General features: G+C 45.7%; 1 protein-coding gene across 3 annotated transcripts in view; it reads right to left on the bottom strand.

Moving 5' to 3' along the window:
* LOC132774378 (ADAMTS-like protein 2) overlaps window positions 1-12066 on the bottom strand; it is a 56534-nt gene extending 44468 nt beyond the window's left edge. For 2 of the 3 annotated variants that reach the window (XR_010909832.1, XM_060774444.2), the window contains exons 1-2: window positions 11815-12066; window positions 146-288 (exon numbers count right to left, since the gene is read on the bottom strand). Coding sequence is in view for 2 of the 3 variants with exons in the window: in XM_060774444.2 (XP_060630427.2) it covers window positions 146-288; window positions 11815-11874 (203 nt within the window). In the remaining variant the exon portion in view is untranslated. The remainder of the gene's footprint in view (window positions 1-145; window positions 289-11814) is intronic. The other variant, XM_060774445.2, reaches the window with a different exon arrangement.
* Window positions 12067-18521: the final 6455 nt, after the last annotated feature.

The raw sequence follows: 18521 nt of genomic DNA, 5'->3' as shown, positions 1-18521 counted from the left end.
TCTGAAGTTTAGGAAAGTTTTGAACATTTTTTTCTGTGAAAATCAGAATTGACTTTAGAATCAAAACACCAAGATCCAAAACGAGTTTTGAACCATTTTTAAATCAAAAACGCCTACGTTCCCACTGCCCTGCTTAATTACTTACCGCTGCCGTAGGCAGTGCCTCTCTCGGGACATGACTCCCCCTCCACAGGTACGGGAGCAGGTGGACCAGGAGCTCCATTCCCCCCACCACTTGGTGATCTCTTCATTCCAGGTACCCGCTCCTTCTGCAGGCTCACTACTGTCCTGACAAAAACAGGGAAGGGTTAGCTTGAGAACTCCAGAGCCATGCCAGGTAAATATTGTTTCTATGTGCCTTCAAGTCACTTCCAACATATAACAACCCTGAGGCAATCCCGTTACTGTGTTTTCTTGGCAGGATTTGTTAAAAGAAGGTTTATTACCTCTGAGGCTGAAAGAGTGCAATCTGCCCAAGATTTGGCCATGATGGTCCACGCCTTAGTTACCTCTAGACTTGACTACTGCAATGCGCTCTACGTGGGACTGCCCTTGAAAATGGCTCAGAAATTTCAACTGGCCTAACAAGCAGCAGCCAGACTACTAACTGGTGCGAATTACAGATTGCAATCAACCTCCCTGTTTAAGGAGCTCCATTGGCTGCCGTTTATTTTCCAGTCCCAATTCAAGGTGCAGGTTCTTACCTAGCAAAGCCCTGCATGGTTTGGGACCTGCCTATCTGCATGATTGCATTTCCTTTTACTTATTTATTTATTTATTTATTTATTCTATTTGTATACTGCCCCTCTTAGCCCACAGGTGACTCAGTGCGGTTAACAAGGCAACAGTTCAATGCCAACTGCAACATAAAACAATTAAAAACATTGACATATAGCATAAAATCATAACAAGATCAGTTAAAAACATAGTCACAAATGTCTCTTAATTAAAAGCATTGTCCAAGATCATCATCCAATCGTTCCATATTCCTATGTCTATGGCACTGCATTGCCAACCACTTGCTTGAACAGCCAAGTCTTAACTTTTCTTCGGAATGCTAAAGGGGAGGGGGTCGATCTAATGTCCCTAGGATGGGCATTCCGTAGCTGAGGGGCCACCACTGAGAAGGTCCTGTCTCTCGTCCCTGCCAGCTTTGTTTGTGACGCTGGTAGGAACGAGAGCAGGTCCTCCCCAGATGATCTTAAAGTCCTAGCTGGTTCATATGGGGAGTTATGTTCAGACAGGTAAGTTGGGCCAGAACCGTTTAGGGCTTTATAGGCTAAATGAATGAAGCAGAGACTATTTGAGGACCGGGACATCCGTAGGGCTAACAAGGTGCTTGTCCTGCTATATGCCTGCAAAACGTGGACTGTCTACAGACGTCACATGCAACTCCTAGAATGATTCCATCAATGCTGCCTCTGGAAAATCCTGCAAATCTCTTGGGAAGACAGGTGGACAAACGTCAGCGTGCTGGAAGAAGCAAAGACCACCAGCATTGAAGCGATGGTCCTCCGCCATCAACTCCGTTGGGCCGGTCACGTTGTCCGGATGCCCAGCCACCGTCTCCCAAAGCAGCTGCTCTACTCCGAACTCAAGAACGGAAAATGGAATGTTGTTGGGCAGGAAAAGAGATTTAAAGACAGGCTCAAAGCCAACCTTAAATTGTCTGATGTGGTGAACCCTTACCTCTAACAGTTAGGATACGGGCCTAGTGAAGTTCCGGCAGCCATTTTAGATTAGGAAAACAGGGAGATGTCATCTTAGGTTAGGTTTTCTTAGAGAGGGCGTGTCTTTGTTAAGGAAGAAAAGGGTAGATGGCCAGGATTGGTTAGAATAGTGGTCGGAGCCTAATATTCAGATAAAGAAAAAAAGGTACCTTTTTGAATTCTGAGGCTTGAGTTTGGCAGTTGGGTTTTGACAGTTGGAGTTTAGGGATAACAGTTAGGAAGTGAAAAGGGAAAAGAAGGAAGTTTAGCTTGTGGTAAATTCTTAATAGTTGCTTCAAGGAAGAACTATTGGTGTAAACAGACCCTGGAGAATTGGGCTGTTTGTATTGGAGAAACCGCTTAGTGGAATAATAAGAGTTTCCCAGTTTAAAGGTTTTGACTGGAACCTGTGATTCAAGCACTGAAATACTTCTGAAACCATTACGCATTTGTACCAGAGGAACTTAAACCTGTTAAATAAACATTTTGTTGTAGTTAACTCTTTACCACAGCCTGTGTGTGAATGTCATTGATATTTAAACCCTCGGAGGAAAATAAACCCCATAGTAACACAGAAGAGTGTTACTAAGTATCCTCTCAGCCCGAATATTAGAAAAGGTGGCAGCATACCCCAATTGAAGAAACAGTTACAAAACCTCTCAGTTCAGACGTCATTCAGATATATATATATATATATATATATATATACAGGGGCGGCTCATCCATTACGCGAAGTAAGTGGTCGCAGAACACTTTTTTTTGCCAGGGGCACAGAGGCGCCTCTGTAAATGCCCCTTGACCACCACTTGAGGAGTGCCCCCTCAGCTCACAACAGCCCTAGCAGTCCAGGGGGAGCCTTGGCTTTCTTGCCTTGCTGCCAGATGATCCTCTTCCCAAAGGGGCCTGGCCCTTGAGCCTCGCCTAGCCCCTCTCGTTCCTGCTCCACCCGGCCACCGGGTGCACGAGCAGAGCCAGCGCTTAATCGTTCTACGTGTTCGATCCCTTCCCCATGACCGGCTCCCTTTCCCAATCCCCCGGCGCCCCACCCGCCTCCTCTGCTCTCCCCAATCCGCGGGTGGGCCAAGGGGCGGAGCTGCCGCGCCTGGCCCACTTTGGGTCCGGAGGCGTGTCTGAAGACCCCAGCGTGCACACCAAAAGTCGCCTCTTCTCCTGACTTTCTCTTCAGCCATTGGGACCAAGAGAGAGAGAGACCCTCCGGCTGGAGGTATCTCCCACCTCCGCTCCCTCCTTTGTTTTTGCGCCTACTTTCAGGAAAAGTGAGCATCTCCACCTCTCTCTCTCTCTCTCTCTTGGTCCCACTGGCTGAGGAGAAGAGGTGACTTTTGGTGCACACGCTGGGGTCTTCAGGCACGCCTCCAGACCCAAAGTGGGCCAGGCAAGGGAGCAAGTGCGGCAAGTGTAGTTACTGGGATGTATAGTTCACCGACAATCAAAGAGCATTCTGAACTCCACCAATGATGGAATTGAACCAAATATGGCTCAGAGAACTCCGACAACAAACAGAAAATATATATCAATGATTGGTTGGGGGGGGGGGCAAAATACCATTGAAAATTACCTAGGGCCACTTCTGTATATATATACAGTTATATCCCTCCCTGATTTATCACTCTCCCTCCTGTGAGTTCCTTATAAGTGTTGGTAGCTTGTGGGATTTCACTAATTTTAAAATTCCCTGTTCCTCCTTCCCGGAAAAAAGTAGTTCCTTGGATATAGAGCCTTTCTATCTGACATAGACACTGAGAACTGGGAAGCCCTGACCCTTGAGCGCTCCAGCTGGAGGTCAGCTGTGACCAACAGTGCTGCAGAATTTGAAGAGGCACGAATGTGAAAGAGAGAAACATGCCAAGAGGAAGGTGCATCAAGCCAACCACGACTGGGACCGCCTTCCACTTGGAAACCAATGCCCTCACTGTGGGAGAAGATGAAGATCAAGAATAGGGCTCCACAGTCACCAGAATACTGATCCTGGTAGACTATCCTACTCGGCCAAGGAGGGATTGCCTAAGTAAGTAAGTATAGGCTAAAGCCAGCACAGGTAACTCTCTGTGTGAGTATAGGAAAAAGCCAAGCTCCGGGGTGGGGGTGGGGATTGTGTGGGGCTAAAAGAAGTGCAAGCCATTTGTAATTTTAAAAACAGGTGCTTGACATAGTAGCGCAGAATAGCATTGTAACCTAGGTCTCATTTGGGAGCAGATAACAATCTTCTCCTCCCTGGATGGGGACATGAGAGAAGGAGAGAGAGAAATGTCCCTCTAGCTATTCATAGTGTGGAAATGGGAAGGTTTCTGCCGAGGCCTCTGAGAAAGAAGGCGACAATACGTTTGGTGACCCATGAAATCTGGGAAGTTCAAGCAAAGTGATTGAAGTGGTGACGAGGCTGCCTCCTCCATTTATAATGACAGGGGTAGTGCTCGCTGGCCTCCCCTCTGAATGGCGGTTTTGTAATAATGAGGAGGGTTTGACAGAGGGGTTTTTACAGCTGCCGGGAGACAAGTGTTATTAAAGAGCACAGAGCTTTAATTAGAGCTCCTCTTTCAGGTCAGAAGGTGTGCCTTCGCCTCCTTCACAGAACACCTGGAGTGAATGGGACACACTCTCTCACCCCCCTGTGGAGGCACCAAATGTGAGAACGGTGGGAGGGGAGAGGAGCAGGGCTTTGCAAATGTGGGCCGGGAGGGCAGGGGAGGAGATCCTGAGTCTTTAGGGAGAAAAAAAACAAGGATCTTTCCAGGTTATTTATTTATTTATTTCGTATCAAAAGCATTGCATAAATTAGTATAAAACTGATAAAAATAGAAGGAGTGCAGGTTGCTAAATATCTTTGGATCAAAAACGGGCAACAGCAATGGCATTAGGTTCTTGTGGGTTTTTTCGGGCTATAGAGCCATGTTCTAGAGGCATTTCTCCTGACGTTTCGCCTGCATCTATGGCAAGCATCCTCAGAGGTTGAGAAGGTCTGTTGGAAGTAGGAAAAATGGGTTTATATATCTGTGGAATGGCTGGGGTGGGGCAAGGAGCTCTTCCCTGTTGCAGTTAGGTGTGAATGTTTAGCTGATCACCTTCATTAGCATTTGGACATTCACACCTAACTGCAGCAGGGAAGAGCTCCTTGCCCCACCCCAGCCATTCCACAGATATATAAACCCATTTTTCCTACTTCCAACAGACCTTCTCAACCTCTGAGGATGCTTGCCATAGATGCAGGCGAAAGTCAGGAGAAATGCCTCTAGAACATGGCTCTATAGCCCGAAAAAACCCACAAGAACCTAGTGATTCCAGCCATGAAAGCCTTCGACAATACAGCAATGGCATTGTCTGTAATATTGTATTGTTTTAAAGTGTTTTTGCACTACGAATAAGATATTTACAATGTGCATAGGAATTCATGTTTTTTTCAAAATATAATCCGGCCCTCCAACAGTTTGAGGGACTGTGGCTTGTTCATAAAGTTTGAGGACCCCTGACATATGCGGACTGAGTGAGACATGATTTTATCTTGACAAACTGGCTTTTATGTATTTTAGTCTATATGTATTTTAATTTATTGTTGATGTACGATGTTTTAGATTGTATTGTTAGCATTGAATCCTTGCTGTTAGCCGGTCGGAGTCCCTCTACGGAGGTAGAGAAGATCGGGCTACAAAAGTTTTAAATAAATAAATAATAAATACGTGGAACAATAACCCAATGGTATGCATTATACTGGCTCTTTGTGGAAACTGATTCTGTTTCTGTATAGTTCTCTAAAAGGTATGTCCCAGGATCCTTTTCAAGTCATCCTCAGATCCTCTTTCAAGATAAAGTTCAGATGATCAAGTGTCTGGAGAACAAGCCCTATGAGGAGCGGCTTAAAGAGCTGGGAATGTTTAGCCTGAAGAAGAGAAGACTGAGAAGAGATATGATAGCCATGTATAAATACGTGGGAGGAAGTCAATAGGGAGGAGGGAGCAAGCTTGTTTTCTGCTGCCCTGGAGACTAGGATGCAGAACAATGGCTTCAAACTACAAGAAAGGAGATTCCATCTGAACATCAGCTAGAACTTCCTGACTGTGAGAGCTGTTCAGCAGTGGAACTCTCTGCCCCGGAGCGTGATGGAGGCTCCTTCTTTGGAGGCTTTTAAACAGTGGCTGGATGGCCATCTATTGGGGGTGCTCTGAATGCGATTTTCCTGCTTCTTGGCAGGGGGTTGGACCGGATGGCCCATGAGGTCTCTTCCAACTCTATGATTCTATGATGGGTTCACACTCAACCACTGCATTATTTGTTTGTTTGTTTGTTTGTTTTGTATATTTATATCTCACCCTTCTCCCCACAAGGGGACTCAGAGTGGCCTCACACAGGCATCAACGATGCTTACAGCATACACATTAAAGAATGGGAAATCTTAATTTTCTTTATACTTTTCTCTCTGCTCCACTCTAAGGGGCAACATATTCTAAATAAAAATAACTTTGAAAGTAAAAAAAAGAGAATATAATAAAACAGTAAAACAGTAAAATCATCTCTTTTTTAAAAAAATTATTGAGTTTATTAACCTTCTTACATACAAAAATTTGGTTTTTGAGTGATAGGGGAAAAGAAAATGTAGGGGTAAAGAACAAGAAAGAAAGAAAAGAATAGGAAAAGAAAAAAAACGTAAAATCATATTAAAACATCAAACACATCAGCCAATACATTCACTTACCAGATAATATTAAAACGCCAATAAAACCAAAAATCAAACCGGGAAATCCAGTGTCACAATTCCTTTCCTATTGTCACTATCTTCTAATCAAACGCCTGGCCCCAGAGCCTTGGCTTCAGTTGTCTTCTAAAGGACAAGAGGGAGGTGGCCAACCTGATGTCCTTTGGGAGGGAGTTCCATAGATGGGGGGGGGGGCACTGCCGAGAAGGCGCTGTCTCTCGTTCCCACCAACCGCAGTTGCGAGAGTGGTGGGATGGAGAGCAGGTCCTCTCCTGACCATCTTAAGCTTTGTGATGGTTCATAGCAGGAGATACGTTCAGACAAGTAGTATGGGCCAGAACCATTCAGGGCTTTAAAAGTTAAAAACAGCACTTTGAATTGTGCCCGGAAGCCAATCAGCAGCCAGTGGAGCTGACGCAACAGAAGAGTAGTATGCTCCCTGTACGCCGCTCCAGTTAACAACATGGCTGCTGACCATTGGACTAATTGAAGCTTCCGAGAAGTTTTCAAAGGCAGCCCCACGTAGAGAGCATTGCAGTAGTCTATTCTGGATGTAACCAGAGTGTGGACCACCATGGCCTAGTCAGACCTCCCAAGGAATGGGAGCAGCTGACGCACAAGTTTTAATTATGCAAAAGCTCTCCTGGCCACCGCTGAGACCTGGGGTTCCAGGCTCAGCGGTGACTCCAGGATCACTCCCAGACTATAACCTGTGTCTTCAGGGGGAGTGTGACCCCGTCTAACACGGGCTGTAACCCTATCTCCTGTTCGGACTTTCAACTGATCAGGAGTACCTGTCTTGTCTGGATTAAGTTTCAATCTGTTCGCCCTCATCCAGGCCAACACAGCAGCCAAGCACCGGTTCAGGACCTGCACAGCCTCCTTAGTAACAGGTGGAAAAGAGTGATAGAGCTGAACATCATTTGCGTACAGATGACACCTGACCCCAAAACTCCGGATGATTTCTCCCAGTGGCTTCATATAAATATTAAACAACATGGGGGATAGAATAGAGCCCTGCGGGACCCCACGAGTCAATGGTTGTGAGGAAGAGCAGGTGTCCCCCAACAACACCTTCTGAGAACGACCCTCAAGGAAGGACTGGAGCCACTGCAAAGCAGTACCCCCAACATCCTTTGCAGCTCTACAAGATATCCAGCAATGAATACTTATCTGGATGCCACATGTATACAACATCCTGTGGAAATGCAATGGCCTAACCATTCATCAAGTGTCTCATTCCCACAGCATATTTAGCATCAATGCCCACCAACCCCTTCTAGTGTTTTCTGTTGGTCATGGGAGTCCTGTGTGCCACGTTTGGTTTAATTCCATCTTTGGTGGAGTTCAGAATACTCTTTGATTGCAGGTTAACTATAAATCCCAGCAACTACAATTTCCAAATGACAAAATCAAATTTTTTTGTGATGGTCACTCGTTGGCCTGATAGGTTTGTTGAGCCCAAATTTGGTGTCAATTCATCCAGTGGTTTTTGAGTTATGCTAATCCCACAAACAAACATTACATTTATATATATATAGATTTAAAAATATATGATTTATTGTTTATTTCATATAGACTTAGTGCAGGGGTTTGTTTCAAAACGCATTTTCATCAAGGGCCACATCAGCCTGATGGTTGCTTTCAAAGGGCTGTTGAATACAAGGATGGAAAATTTGTGGATACAGAGGGCCAACTAGAATCTTTTTACATAGTGGTCATTACGCTTTATTTATTTTTTACCCAATTTGTAAAAAATGTGTTACTGAAGAACAACTTGCACCACTTTTCATTACCAGCCATTCAGACTGGGGATAATAGGCATTTAAGGTGGAATCGGGTGTCAAACAGGGATGTGTTATTGCCCCAACTTTATTCTCCATCTTCATCGCTATGATGCTTCATCTTGTTGATGGGAAGCTTCCCACCGGAGTGGAAATCATATATCGGACAGATGGCAAGCTATTCAACCTCAGCAGACTGAAAGCCGAAAGCAAGGTTACATCTGTAGGGCCTTTGCACAATTAAAACTCATGCGCCAAATGCGACCGTACCTCGGGAAGGCGGACCTCGGGAAGGCGTGGACCACCAAAGTGGTCCACGCCTTAGTCACCTCTAGACTGGATTACTGCAATGCACTCTACGTGGGGCTGCCCTTGAAAATGGCCCGGAAATTTCAGATGATCCAACAGGCAGCAGCCAGGTTGTTAACTGGGGCTTCTTACAGGGAGCGGTCATCCCTCCTGTTCAAGGAGCTCCACTGGCTGCCATTCATCTACCGGACCCAATTCAAGGTGCAGGTTCTTACCTACAAAGCCCTAAACTGTTTGGGACTCGCCTACCTGTGTGACCGCATCTCCGCATACGAACCCACACGATCCGTCGATCATCCAGAGAAGCCCTGCTCTCGATCCCACCAGCATCGCAGGCGCAATTGGTGGGGACGAGAGAGAGGGCCTTCTTGGTGGTGGCCCCTCGACTCTGGAATGCACTCCCTAAAGACATCAGGCATGCCCTAACTTTGGCAGTCTTCAGGAGGAGCTTGAAGACGTGGCTGTTCCAGTGTGCCTTCCCGGAATAATGATCCTATAGCACTTTGTCCTCCGAAGCACTTTACATTTCTCTAGGTCTGCTCGTATGCCCCTTCACAAACACCACTATCTCCTTTCATCCATGTCCTCCCAACATTATTTCCAATTTTAACTTTACATTTGGCCTTCCTACTGTTTTTAATTGGGTGTTGTCTTAATGATAATGTTGTATATTTTTTATTGTTTGTGTTTTTATTTTTAAATTGCTTGTATTGTTGTTTATTGCCTGTATTGTGTCTTCGGGCTCGGCCTCATGTAAGCCGCACCGAGTCCCTTGGGGAGATGGTAGCGGGGTACAAATAAAGTGTAACAAATAAAGTGTAATAATTCTAGAACTCCAGTATGCTGATGACAACATCGTCTGTGCGCATTCAGAAGACCTACAAGCCACTCTAAACACCTTTGCAGAAGCATACGAGAAGCTCAGACTGTCATTGAACATTGAAAAAACCAAAGTGTTCTTCCAACAGTCACCAGCCAATCCCTCTCCAATGCCAGAGATACAGCTTAATGGTGTAACATTAGACTGAAAGCCAAAACCAAGGTTACAACAACATCTGTTATAGAACTCCAGTATGCTGATGACAACGTCATCTGTGCGCATTCAGAAGACCTACAAGCCACTCTAAACACCTTTGCAGAAGCATACGAGAAGCTCAGACTGTCATTGAACATTGAAAAAACCAAAGTGTTCTTCCAACAGTCACCAGCCAATCCCTCTCCAATGCCAGAGATACAGCTTAATGGTGTAACATTAGACTGAAAGCCAAAACCAAGGTTACAACAACATCTGTTATAGAACTCCAGTATGCTGATGACAACATCGTCTGTGCGCATTCAGAAGACCTACAAGCCACTCTAAACACCTTTGCAGAAGCATACGAGAAGCTCAGACTGTCATTGAACATTGAAAAAACCAAAGTGCTCTTCCAACAGTCACCAGCCAATCCCTCTCCAATGCCAGAGATACAGCTTAATGGTGTAACTTTAGACTGAAAGCCAAAACCAAGGTTACAACAACATCTGTTATAGAACTCCAGTATGCTGATGACAACGTCATCTGTGCGCATTCAGAAGACTTACAAGCCACTCTAAACACCTTTGCAGAAGCATACGAGAAGCTCAGACTGTCATTGAACATTGAAAAAACCAAAGTGCTCTTCCAACAGTCACCAGCCAATCCCTCTCCAATGCCAGAGATACAGCTTAATGGTGTAACATTAGACTGAAAGCCAAAACCAAGGTTATAACAACATCTGTTATAGAACTCCAGTATGCTGATGACAGGGAGCCCCCAGTGGCGCAGTGGGTTAAAGCACTGAGCTGCTGAGCTTGTTGATCGAAAGGTCGCAGGTTCGATTCCGGGGAGCGGCGTGAGCTTCCACTGTCAGCCCTAGCTTCTGCCAACCTAGCAGTTCGAAAACATGCAAATGTGAGTAGATCAATAGGTACCGCTCCAGCGGGAAGGTAACAGTGCTTCATGAAGTCATGCCAGCCACATGACAATGCTGGCTCTTCAGCTTAGAAATGGAGATGAGCACCACACCCCAGAGTCAGACATGACTGGACTTAATGTCAGGGGACTACCTTTACCTTTACCTATGCTGATGACAATGTCATCTGTGCGCATTCAGAAGAAGCCCTACAAGCCACTCTAAACACCTTCGCAGAAGCATACGAGAAGCTCGGCCTGTCATTGAACATTGAGAAAACCAAAGTGCTCTTCCAACAGTCACCAGCCAATCCCTCTCCAATGCCAGAGATACAGCTTAATGGTGTAACATTAGAACAGTGGTTCTCAACCTTGCTAATGCCGTGACCCCTTAATGCAGTTCCATATGTTGTGGTGACCCCCAACCATAATATTGTTTTCGTTGCTACTTGATAACTGTCATTTTAGTACTGTTATAAATCGTAATGTAAATATCCAATATGTAGGATATGTCTACATTCACTGGACTAAATTGAGCACAAATGCCCAATATGCCCAAATGTGAATGCTAGTGGGGTTGGGGGGGGGGGGAGGATTGATTTTGTTAATTTGGGAGTTGTAGTTGCTGGGATTTATAGTTCACCTATAATCAAAAAGCATTCTAAACTCCACCAGCGATGGATTTAAACCGAACTTGGCACAAAGAACTCCCATGACCAACAGAAAACACTGGAAGGGTTTTTTGGGCATTGACCTTGAGTGTAGGAGTTGTAGTTCACCTATATCCAGAGGAGCACTGAGGATTCATGCAATGATGGATCTGGACCAAACTTGGCACAAATACTCAGTATGCCCAAATGTGAACACTGGTAGAGTCTGGGGAAAATAGACCTTGACATTTGGGAGTTGTAGTTGTTGGGATTTATAGTTCACCTACAATCAAAGAGCATTCTGAACTTGACGAACAATAGAATTGGGTCAAACTTCCCACACAGAATCCCAATGACCACCAGAAAATACTATGTTTTCTGATGGTCTTTGGCGACCCCTTTGACACCGCCTCATGACCCCCTCAGGGTTGAGAACCACTGCATTAGAAAATGTTGACCACTTCCCCTACTTTGTCAACCACCTCTCCACCAAAGTCAACATGATTCTCTATGGAGGCTTCTTTACTCTCTTGCTTGCCACAGAGGGGGCTCAAAAGCCTCCTTTGCTGCTTCCCTCAAAGCTGCAATTCAGTTCCAACGCAGCACCAAGTAGCTCTCATCCAGGGAGAATCCAAAGCCCTGTTTGAAACTGAAAGAAATGGGATGGGCAAGGGCAAACCGAGCCCGGGGGGGGGGGGGAAGGTGGCCCTTATCCGTTGCTTACCTTAGCGCAGGCGAGGAGCAGCAGCGACCAGCAAGGAGCCAGGAGGAGCCGGAGGGCCATGCTGAGCCCTAACGCTCCATGGGCAGCACAGCAAAGAAAGCGGAGGCGGCAAGAGGAGCAGCAGCAGCAGCAGTAGAGAAGTCCCGGCGGTGGCTTGAGCGTCGGCAGCACGAGCGCAGAGCTGCATGGCCCAGGCAGTAATTAATGGCTTTCCAACCTGTTGGGAGGCGGCGAAGGCGCAACTCGGCAGCTCCACGCTGACTTTGATTGACAGGGCGAAAGGAGGAAGGAAGGAAGGAAGGAACGCATTGGATCCCCCCTCCCTTTACGAAGGAAGACAAAGAGCCCGGCTCAACAGGATCCTGCCTCTGCCTCCCCCAGGAGGAGGAAAGGACATCCCTGGTCATAGAATCATAAAATTTGGGTTGTTGTTGGTTTTTTCGGGCTATATGGCCATGTTCTAGAGGCATTCTCTCCTGACGTTTCGCCTGCATCTATGGCAAACATCCTCAGAGGTAGTGAGGTCTGTTGAAACTAGGAAAATTGGGTTTATAGAATCATAGAATTATAGAATCAAAGAGTTGGAAGAGACCTCATGGGCCATCCAGTCCAACCCCCTGCCAAGAAGCAGGAATATTGCATTCAAATCACCCCTGACAAATGGCCATCCAGCCTCTGCTTAAAAGCTTCCAAAGAAGGAGACTCCACCACACTCCGGGGCAGAGAGTTCCACTGCTGAACGGCTCTCACAGTTAGGAAGTTCTTCCTAATGTTCAGATGGAATCTCCTCTCTTGTAGTTTGAAGCCATTGTTCCGTGTCCTAGTCTCCAAGGAAGCAGAAAACAAGCTTGCTCCCTCCTCCCTGTGGCTTCCTCTCACATATTTATACATGGCTATCATATCTCCTCTCAGCCTTCTCTTCTTCAGGCTAAACATGCCCAGTTCCCTAAGCCGCTCCTCATAGGGCTTGTTCTCCAGACCCTTGATCATTTTAGTCGCCCTCCTCTGGACACATTCCAGCTTGTCAATATCTCTCTTATATATCTGTGGAATGTCCTGGGTGGGACAAAGAACTCTTGTCTGTTGGAGCTAGGTGTGAATGTTTCAACTGACCACCTTGCAGGCATGTAGCCAGGGGGTGGGGGCTTGAGGGGCTTCAGCCCCCCCCCTCCGAAATTCTCATGATTGTCCACACAAAGGCCTTACTGGTACATTATTTAGAGAGTTTCATCTATGCTGATGATCGTGCCATTACCGCTCAAGCAGGGAGCTTTGAGATGGTTGAACCGAAGCTCTCCGAAGCTGTAGGTGCTCTTACTGCCTATTACAGGGAAAACCAGCTGATCCCTAATCCATCTAAAACACAGACATGTGCCTTTCATCTCAAGAACAGAGAAGCATCCCGAGCTCTGAAGATCACCTGGGAAGGAATCCCACTGGAGCATTGCAGGGCACCCATATACCTGGGAGTCACTCTGGACCGTGCTCTGACCTACAAGAAACACTGCCTGAACATCAAGCAAAGAGTGGGTGCTAGAAACAATATCATACAAAAGCTGACTGGCACAACCTGGGGATCACAACCGGATACAGTGAAGACATCTGCCCTTGCGCTATGCTACTCTGCTGCTGAGTATGCATGCCCAGTGTGGAACACATCTCACCACCCTAAAACAGTGGATGTGGCTCTTAATGAGACATGCCGCATTATCACGGGAGAAATTACACTGCTTAGCCGGTATTGCACCACCTGACATCCGCCGGGAAGTAGTAGCCAATAGTGAAAGGACCAAGGCAGTGACATCTCCAGCTCATCCCCTGTTTGTTTATCTGCCAGCACATCAACGACTTAAATCTAGAAATAGTTTTCTAAGATCTACAGAGACACTCGCTGGAACACCACAGCAAGTGAGAGTCCAAAAGTGGCAGGCTCAAACCCAGAACCTCAACCAATGGCTGATACCAAATGAGAGGCTCCCCCCTGGGCACACATAGGACTGGGCAGCTTGGAAGGCGCTGAACAGACTGCGCTCTGGCACCACGAGATACAGAGCCAACCTTAAGAAATGGGGCTACAAAGTAGAATCCTTAACATGCGAATGTGGAGAGGAGCAAACCATTGACCACCTGCTGCAATGCAACCTGAGCCCTGCCACATGCACAATGGAGGGCCTTCTCGCAGCAACACCAGAAGCACTCCAAGGGGCCAGATACTGGTCAAAGGACATTTAATCAACTACCAAACTCACACATTTTGTATTTTCTATTTTGTTTGCTTTGTTCTGTTAGAAATGTAATATAATTGACTGGTTGCCCTGACACAACAAATAAAATAAAAAAATATTTAAACTTATGTTTATTCATATCATGATCTGATCACCATGCTCAATATATCCCATTTGCATGGGGGTATTGGGGTAGCGATACAAAAGGTTTGCTAGGGTAGACCCTCTTTCACTCAGACTCAGCCCCCCCCCCCCCGAATCAAACTCAGTTCCCCCCCCCCCCCCGAATCAAAATCCTTGATTAGCAACAGAGGGGAAACAATCTGGGACGTCTAGTCACCTCTCAACAAAAGATTGCCCCAGGCACTGCCAGGCCATCAAATGCTAATCAAGGTGGTCAGTTGAAACATTCACACCTAGCTCCAACAGTCAAGAGTCCTTTGTCCCACCCTGGTCATTCCACAGATATATAAACCCTTTTTTCCTAGTTCCAGCAGTGTAGAAGGGGCCACGGAGCCCTTCCACACAGCCATATAACCCAGAATATCAAGGCAGATAATCCACAATATCCGCTTTAAGCTGAGTCTACACTGCTATATAATCCAGTTCAAAGCAGATAATCTGGATTTTATATGGCAGTGTAGAAGGGGCCACGGAGCCCCTCCATACAGCCATATAACCCAGAATATCAAGGCAGATAATCCACAATATCTGCTTTAAACTGGGTTATCTGAGTCCACACTGTCATATATTCCAGTTCATTGTGGATTTTATACACCTGTGTGGAAGAGACCATACAGCCTGGAAAACTCACAACAGCCCTTATACACTGCCCTATATTACAGATCATCACAGCAGATAATCCACATTATTTACTTTGAACTGGATTGTATGAGTCTACACTGCCATATAATCCAGTTCAAAGCAGATAATCTGGTTTTTATATGGCAGTATAGAAGGGGCCACGGAGCCCTTTCAAACAGCCATATAACCCAGAATATCAAGGCAGATAATCCACAATATCTGCTTTAAACTGAGTTATCTGAGTCCACACTGTCATATATTCCAGTTCAATGTGGATTTTAAACACCTGTGTGGAAGGGACCATACAGCCTGGAAAACTCACAACAGCCCTTATACACTGCCCTATATTACAGATCATCACAGCAGATAATCCACATTATTTACTTTGAACTGGATTATATGAGTCTACACTGCCATATAATCCAGTTCAAAGCAGATAATTTGGATTTTATATGGCAGTGTAGAAGGGGCCACGGAGCCCTTCCACACAGCCATATAACCCAGAATATCAAGGCAGATAATCCACAATATCTGCTTTAAACTGGGTTATCTGAGTCCACACTGTCATATATTCCAGTTCAATGTGGATTTTATACACCTGTGTGGGAGGGACCATAGTCACTGGAAAAAGAGTCCAAAAGCCTACTCTTAAAGCCATACACTTCTGAGCCAATGAAAGGAAATTGTTGGATTTCTTGGTTAGTAACTATTTTGACTTCTCTCGTAATTTGAGATTTGCTTCACAGTGAAACTTGCATTTGCATTGGATAATATGTGAGATTCCAAACTGCTGGGTTTGCCTCCTATCCCACTTGTGAATTCTCTGGTTTGGTTCACAGCATGCATGCATGTAAACATGGCTGAACGTGTGAATGGAGTCTGGTGGGGGAAAAAATCTTCAAATGAAGAAAACAAAAATGATACAGATTTGCCAGGCAAGGTCACTGGGAGAATGAAGAAGATCATGCCATAATCTTTTCATCTGTTGCTATTAATAGAAGCTGAGACAGAAGATGTATCTGCTTGCCAGATGTAGTAATGTCTGGTGGAGGAAGCCGAGATAAGCCTCACCATCTCTCCCTTTCCCCGCAAAGGTCTTGGCCTCCAGATAAAGGCAGCAAATAGAAAGATGAAGGATGTGTCTGTTGAGATCCTCTCTCCCTTCTTCCCCCTCCTCTGTGGTTCTTGTGCATTGGGAGTGAGGGGAGACACTGGAAGTCGCCAGTCCCGGGAATGTTCTTGAGGCTTCCACAAAACCCGGCCTGAAGCAGGAAACCACTTGATCTGGTTAATGCTGTCTGCTACCAATCAGCTTTCACAACTTACCATCTGCCTTTGCTCTTCACATTCACATCATCTTGTTTCCTTACCAAGCTTCCAAAACGACTTAGAGCTGGAGGAAAGCGCTACTGTACTTTTAACTTTTAAATAGCACTTCTTGGCCTTTGAATCACAAATCAATTGCCAAATGTGATGTATTCTCTAAGCCAGTTGTTTTCAGGCTTTTTGCATTAAAGTAGTCATTGAAGGAGCTGGGGGTGGTGACGGCCGACAGGGAGCTCTGGCGTGGGCTGGTCCATGAGGTCACGAAGAGTCGGAGACGACTGAACGAATGAACAACAACAAGTCATTTTCCAAATTGACTTGTTTGGTATTGTGCTGGTATGGCTGTACCAGGAGCTCCAATTTTATTTGCTTTGTATTAAATGTTTGCTTACAATCCAAGGTTCCTGGGATTCTGCAGATAGGTGACTTGCTTTGGTTGCAGTCGTAGAGCAAGTCACCTGTCCATCATTGTTAAGTTTTGGTTCCGCCCCTTGCTCAGGGCAATTGGGAAGGGAAGGGAGCCATTTTTAGTTAGTCTCAGCAAGGAAAGCGAATGTACAGGACGTGTGCAAGCTTCCCCTGTACAAAAGTTTCAACCCTTAAGACTTTCCGGGGGAGAATAGTCTTAAGAGCACCCAAAGATTTCCAGGGAAGCAGTCCTAAAGCTTTGAGGAATTTCGGAGGGTGAACAGTTTGGAAGACCAAAGAACTCCAGCTGGAGTATATCCAAGCCCTTACTGGTAGGTCCACTCGGTGCTTCGAGACGCAGTTCGACTCGGTAGCAGAGCCCACATCAGTAAGGGTTAGATTACAGTCAGCCTGGGAGAAGTTGAAAAGGGGATTTTCCTTTAAAGTAAAGAAGAAGTTATTGAAGACAGTTGCCTGTCTTTCGTGGGCAAGATTAGGAAGTCACCAGTTGCATAAAGCTTGGAAGCATTTGTTTAGCTTTATTGAAGACAAGAGAAGTTTCTGTTTGATTGTTCATTAATAAAAGACTTTGTTATACTTCACAAGCCATCTAAAGATCGTTTGTGGTGGAAAACCTCAGAGAACTTCTCCTTGGGCCCCCTGGCTTCCCGCTGGGCAAAGGTTGCACGTCCTGTTCTAAAGGAAATTTTTACAGGCCCAGCGCATGACAGAACAGGTATTGCAGTCGAACATGACCCCCCCCCCCCCCAATAAAAGATAGTAACTTATAGTTTTGCTAAGGACAAGGACATATGCTGAGCCATGATCAAGGCTCTCGTCAATTTCTCTATGGATTTCTGGTGGGAGGGATAAGTGGGAATGTTTCCTATATTATGATTTTATGCTTATGGACTTTCTTTTCCATTTGGACTCTGTTGGGTGGATGGGTATATGGAATTCCCTTTATATCTCATTATTCCCTATGTATCTCCCTGACCCCTGTGCATATGTCATAGAATCATAGAATCAAAGAGTTGGAAAAGACCTCATGGGCCATCCAGTCCAACCCCCTGCCAAGAAGCAGGAATATTGCATTCAAATCACCCCTGACAGATGGCCATCCAGCCTCCGTTTAAAAGCTTCCAAAGAAGGAGCCTCCACCACACTCCGGGGCAGAGAGTTCCACTGCTGAACAGCTCTCACAGCCAGGAAGTTCTTCCTTGTGTTCAGATGGAATCTCCTCTCTTGTAGTTTGAAGCCATTGTTCCGCGTCCTAGTCTCCAAGGAAGCAGAAAACAAGCTTGTTCCCTCCTCCCTGTGGCTTCCTTTCACATATTTATACATGGCTATCATATCTCCTCTCAGCCTTCTCTTCTTCAGGCTAAACATACCCAGCTCCTTAAGCCGCTCCTCATAGGGCTTGTTCTCCAGACCCTTGATCATTTTAGTCACCCTCCTCTGGACACCTTCCAGCTTGTCAATATCTCTCTTGAATTGTGGTGCCCAGAATTGGACACAATATTCCAGGTGTGGTCTAACCAAAGCGGAATAGAGGGGTAGCATTACTTCCCTAGATCTAGACACTATGCTCCTATTGATGCAGGCCAAAATCCCGTTGGCTTTTTTTGCCGCCACATCACATTGTTGGCTCATGTTTAACTTGTTGTCCACGAGGACTCCAAGATCTTTTTCAGGCGTACTGCTCTTGAGCTAGGCATTGTCCCCCATTCTGTATCTTTGCATTTGTTCTTCCTGCCAAAGTGGAATATCTTGCATTTGTCACTGTTGAACTTCATTTTGTCTATATATACAAATATCAGAAAGTCACTTTCTGTGATCTTCAGTATATCAATGACCTTGGGTAACCTTTTCCCAAGGCACTTCCCTATTGACTCTGGATCTAAACAAAGAACTAATTGCATGATAATACCTGGCCCACTTCAG

This window comes from Anolis sagrei, chromosome 4 (assembly GCF_037176765.1).
Source record: "Anolis sagrei isolate rAnoSag1 chromosome 4, rAnoSag1.mat, whole genome shotgun sequence".
NCBI lineage: Eukaryota > Metazoa > Chordata > Lepidosauria > Squamata > Dactyloidae > Anolis > Anolis sagrei.
The sequence above is the reverse complement of the archived record's forward strand: the minus strand, read 5'-3'. Positions and strand labels throughout refer to the sequence as shown.